This window comes from Atta colombica, unplaced genomic scaffold, assembly GCF_001594045.1.
Source record: "Atta colombica isolate Treedump-2 unplaced genomic scaffold, Acol1.0 scaffold82, whole genome shotgun sequence".
NCBI lineage: Eukaryota > Metazoa > Arthropoda > Insecta > Hymenoptera > Formicidae > Atta > Atta colombica.
Window position 1 is genome coordinate 887,330 of NW_017259575.1, and position 5,582 is coordinate 892,911.

The window sequence follows — 5,582 nt, forward strand, 5'->3', positions numbered from 1 at the left end:
AGGTAAGTATACATATACTTCATAATTTATATACATATATATAGAGTTTCGTAATATTATAACTATAGTATAATAATTAACTGTAATATAGTTATATATATTATGAAGTATAAGTAACGAATTACATATAACTTAACTTTATTCTTTAAATATAATAACTACGGTAACGTACCTATGTATCCACATAATGGAAATGTTTCAGAAAAACAGAAAGAAAAAAACTAATTTCAAGAAATAAGATTGCATAAATTTTGTTAGTCTACTACGATGTAATGTTGTATACACTATATATTTTTATAAATAAATACACATAAAATCTTACCTATTCTTAGCTTAAAAAATAAATAAAAATGCCATCATACAAAATTATAAAATGTGAGAAAAAAAGACAGAGAGGATTCTGACAAAAAATAAAATCAACATCATATAATTAATACTTGGATAAAAGAATCTACTTTGATATCGCAATATCTTTTGAAAGAAAACTCTTCGTTAAGTACCGTGCAATAAATGTTACCCTTCGCATTGCTATTGCATTGACAAAAGCATGATAATGAGCGCGACCGATTTCCAAGATTTGTTCGATCAAAATCAAAATCGGTAGTTTCTATCGTCGCAAAGAGTATAATGAGATGAATATATTTGTTCAAAACACGCAGAGTTCTTGAAAATCCATCACATTCACATAGATCTTATATGTATATATTGTAACCATTATATATATTTATATATATATTGTGTGAACACAATATAGAACATTTACACATTTTATAAGTTAACGCGTTTATATCTTGTAAGCATAGTCTTCACGAAGTTCCATTGGTTACTTTCGATGGCTGCGCTTCTTTTCGGAGTCTTAAGTAATCTAATTACTTAAGTAAAATCTAATCACATTTCGCTCGATATTTTGGATGGTAACGAATTTGTATTATATTGTTCATGCTTTATGAGGCTAGTGTATATCTCACATTTATTGAACATTTTTGCGAATGTAAATGTATATTAATGATCAGATACAAACTGTTAGGCACGTATCTGTCGATATATCCAATTAAATTCTCTCTCTGAATCCGTTGCTTAAACTCTCAATAAATACCAACAGGTATCTCAAATACTTTGAACATCGTTAATTTTTTTTTTCAAAGTCGATAACTCCTCAACTTTCGTTTCCTCGCGATTCGTATAAAGCTGTACTCCTCTCGGCATCGACACAGAATTCTCTACAATTTTTATTGTTGTACGTTTCGGCGATTATTTCACGAATTACCGGTTGTCAAATTGCTATTTAGTAACTCAGTGTTGGCATTGTTCGCTGCTAATTGCTGTTGTTCTTTTTGCTTCCTGCGTCGCCTGCGATTCCGCTTGTGCACGCAGCACAGCACCGTGAAGACGATGAAAAGGAATCCCGAAACACACGTGACTACCAGTATCCAGACTGAGCGGGCCTTTTCAGTCTCCACCTTCTGCTGTATTATGATCGAACACTGGTTATATAATTCGTACGTTCGATTGCTGAATTGCAAATTGGTGCATTCCTCGGTTATGATGTTCGAGTTGGTGCAATTGAAAAAAATTGGCTTCATCTTGATCTGATGTAGCTTCACCCAGGCATTCAACATTTCGCATTCGCAACCATTCGCAGCGCTGTTGAATTTGATTATGTTCCGCGAGAGATCGAGCAATTTCAGTGAGCAGAACGGCGCCAGATCCTCGGTATCAACCGAGGTGATCAGATTCTCGGATACGTTAAGGGAGACAAGGGTCGGCTGAGGGCCGATATATGGGATCTTGGTGAGCTTATTCCTGGTCAACTGTAACATCTGGATGGGCGAGGTAACTTCCATCTTGAACACTGAGTCGGTAAGCTTGTTGTAACCGAGATAAAGCGTGCGGAGATACGGCAGTTGGAAGAGGCTCTTTGGCAGAGTGTCACAACCGTTTTGTGAAAGATCTAGCACTTCCAGATACTTCTGTTTGGCAAAGGCTCCTTCCTCGATATTTTGGATAAAATTGTCACCCAGATAGATATAGGCTAAGCTTTTATAAGAGGTCAGACTATCGTTCGTCAACTCTCTCAATCGATTCACAGTAACATCCAGTACCTATAACAAAAATTTCCATCAAATATATGCATATTAATTAAACAAGACATAAAAAGATTACAAAAACAGGAAAACATATATATGTTTATAAAAAGATTGTCTGTATAAATAAAAATAATAAACATACATCGTTCAACTAAATTGGATTGGAAAACGTTAAAATCTTATATAATTTCAATATCCAGTAATATCAGAGTTTAGTAATAGGTACATTAATTACAATGAAAAAATAATAAATAATATATATATGTGTAAGAATAAAATAAACAAAAATATTATTTTAATAGCTCTTTTCTAAAGACACGCAATGTGTTTCTTAAATAAAAATTATCATACCATTCACGTCATTTATCAGATTTCTGTTAGTAAAAACGTTTCGAGATAAAAAGAATGGTAATTCCGTTGGATGGAAAGAGACCGGAATTTATCAATAAGATCTTTGTTTCCGTAAAGATGCATTTGTCAGATTAGCCGGTCAACGAGAAGAATTAATGGTAATTAATTCAATAATACAAGAACACGAGATATTATGATTTCTTTGACGCAGACTCTTGATATGTAAACGCAATGAAGAAATATACGAATCTTTCAATGCTTTTTATTTATATATTAATTTAATAAACCTCGCATGCAACTTTTTGCTTGTTACAGAGTTTCGGTATCGATCATACTGATTTGCAAAATTACAAGTCTTGCAGTGTTTCATTAATCAAGAATGATTAATTTATTTATTTCATATAATTATGAGAGAGAGAGAGAGAGAGAGAAAGAGAGAATATTAGATATTTTCAACACAACTTCTATTAAGATGAAATAGATTTTAAATTAATTGAAAAATGGACTACTTATTCTTGGTGCTTTATTTATTTTAAGAATTTGAACTGCTTATAAGATAAATAATGAGATAAAATCTACTTTACTTCTCTTCTTTATTTCATTTAAGACACATTTGTAAACATCTTGGGATATTTAAAAGAATCTTTGTTAACGTTTACATCGTGCAGACTTAACTTTGAAATTAGTATGTCTGATATTTCTGCGAACGCATCCATTAAATTCTACGTACGAGTTAGCTTTGTCGATTGAATGTATAAACAACTCTTTATGCGCGCTAATTCATATATGTGATTGCACAGATTTACATGTAATTCCCACAAGTGCACATTTAATGGAGGATTTTTCAATGTAAATTAATGTTCTCTTTAATAACAATTTAATAAAGTGATTCAAGATCGAATCAAAAAAAGCATTCTATTAAGACAAATTTCGTTTGAAACGAAAAATAAGAGATTGAGACTGAATAGATATTAAAATCTTTTATAATATTATCAAGTTGAATTTTTATTTACAAAAAATTATTTATCGACACGAAGTGTAGCTTGAAGGAAACTCAATTGGATCAGGTCAAAGAAAATTTGCAATGAAATTGCTCTCGGTTGCTCATCCGATACGAAAGATCAAATGTTAGAGCATTGGTAATATCTCTGCACGACTAAATTTTCTCAAGTGTATTGCGGAATGCATCCATCCTCGTGACCCTGGACAACCCAATCTCCGGATTTAGCATGTCTGGAGTTTTGCCTGGGATTCATCGGGAGGCAAGTTTACCAACCAAAGTACGAAAGTATAGTAGTAGACGTACGGGGATTTACGGTTGTATCGGACGGATACAATTGAAGGAAGAAAAAGAAAAATAGCGGACATGGAAAGCGATGAAAAGATTTAAGCTCCGGAAAGGAACATGCATGCAAAAATATTTCGTTAGATTATAGCTACAAAGGCTCGCGTTGTGATACCGTAGAAATATCCGACTGGAGAAAGTGATTAATTATTCGCACATAAAGTCGTTAACAATGTACGAATTAAAGGGCTCAAAGACAGATTTATCATCGCTTTAATATTACATAAAGCGCGTAATGTATTATTACCGCAAAAGAAATATCGTTAAAAAAATAAAACAGTGATCAACAAAGGCGTCTTCGAAAAGGTATCAACAAGTATAAACATTTTATCGTCGACATTGATAAAGCGAAACTTCTGTAATGCTGTTATGAAGTACGCGTTACAAGACAGCGCACGCGTTAACCTGCTGGGACATCAATCCGTCTCGCAAGTCAGTCTTGTGTATCCTTTGTAAATTAAGGTTACCAGATTTACCTCTTTTGATGTAAATAACGTGAAATAAACAAGAGAGCACAAAAGGGAATATATGTTTAATATAATATTCCAAAAATTCTACTTTTTTTAGTTATAACTAATTCTATTTTATTTAATATGAGGTTTTAGTAATAAGAATTAAGATATAGAGTAAGAATTAATATAATAAGAGTTGAGATAATAAAACTATAACGACTGTGCAAAAGAAACTTGGACAGTTAAAAAATTTGAAAGTAAAAAAAAATAATAAATTATCTTAATTATTAACTCTTATTAACTCTTATTATACATCTTAATTCTTATTGTTGGAACTACTTCTTTTGTACATTTTTCATTTAAACTTTTAATATTAAGCGTTTTGCTTAATCTTTCGCGTATAATATAAAATTAAATAAAGAAAAAGGGAAGACAGAGAACGAAGAGAAATAAAAAAGATTGCTATAATTTTTAGTATAGTTTAATGTAAACTTTTTTATTAGTTTCTATTTTATACGAATTATTGTAATTGAAATAACAAAGAAAAGATACTCGATGTGTACTTCGACTTTTGATTCGTACAAAATATAATATATATATTTATTATATTCAATTAATATAAGAACAGATTGACGATATTTATTGATAATCTTACCTGTATGTCAGCCTTTAGATTCGTCGGGATATCATGCAACTCCAAATTCGAGCAGGATGCTTCCAGCATCGAGTAGGTATTCATCCTGTTGTATCGGCATTTCTTCATAGGAGTGTCCCCATTGACGAGTTGCGAGCCTGGCGAACCCAATACTAAAACATCCGGTACCGAGGCCACAACGAAACCCAGTAATAGAAAACCATTAAAAACAAGGATGCTCATGTCTGCAACAGAAACAGAATCGTACGTTTTTGAACTTTGCCCAAATCAAAAAGTCCTCGATTGGACAATCGTTTTGTGAATGCACGAGGGGGATGGAATCATTAGTTGCTTTCCATTTAAATACAAGTGAAATTGGGTCTAAAGCTGAGTATTTTATACTCATAGCGTTTTTCCTTGGCTGCACTATCGCCCATCAGTGCAACTCAGACAGGGTATTTCTTTGGCTGGTGGTAGGCGAATTCATTCAGTGTAACGTGTTTCCGTAGCTATAGTGTGGTGCAAATTTTATGCACAAAGTAGGATTTTGCTACACGATCTCAAAGAGACGGTGTAGAGCCAGTGTGACATTAAAAATTTGAAAATGGAAGTCAACCGGCAGCAGAATTAAACACGATAGCATGAAGTAGTGTACACCATGATGTATGTACACTTGTGTAATGCAACACTGATGCAGTACTTACACGCAACTG

At 32.7% G+C, this 5,582-nt stretch overlaps 1 protein-coding gene across 1 annotated transcript; it reads right to left on the reverse strand.

The window, feature by feature from the left end:
• Nucleotides 1–785: 785 nt before the first annotated feature.
• LOC108692760 (tsukushin) lies at nucleotides 786–5,151 on the reverse strand. The gene is made up of 2 exons (XM_018201182.1): nucleotides 4,891–5,151; nucleotides 786–2,102 (listed from the first exon to the last, which is right to left on the reverse strand). Exons 1-2 carry the CDS (start codon nucleotides 5,110–5,112, stop codon nucleotides 1,257–1,259), a joined length of 1,068 nt encoding a protein of 355 aa, XP_018056671.1. The 5' UTR covers nucleotides 5,113–5,151; the 3' UTR covers nucleotides 786–1,256.
• Between the last annotated feature and the right edge of the window lie 431 nt (nucleotides 5,152–5,582).

Excerpts from the sequence above, each read along its gene's own strand:
- LOC108692760 (XM_018201182.1), bottom strand. The coding sequence starts at position 5,112 with ATGAGCATCCTTGTTTTTAATGGTTTTCTATTACTGGGTTTCGTTGTG. Across the intron at positions 2,103-4,890 it reads ATCTAAAGGCTGACATACAG|GTACTGGATGTTACTGTGAA; the intron begins GTAAGATTATCA and ends TTTTTGTTATAG.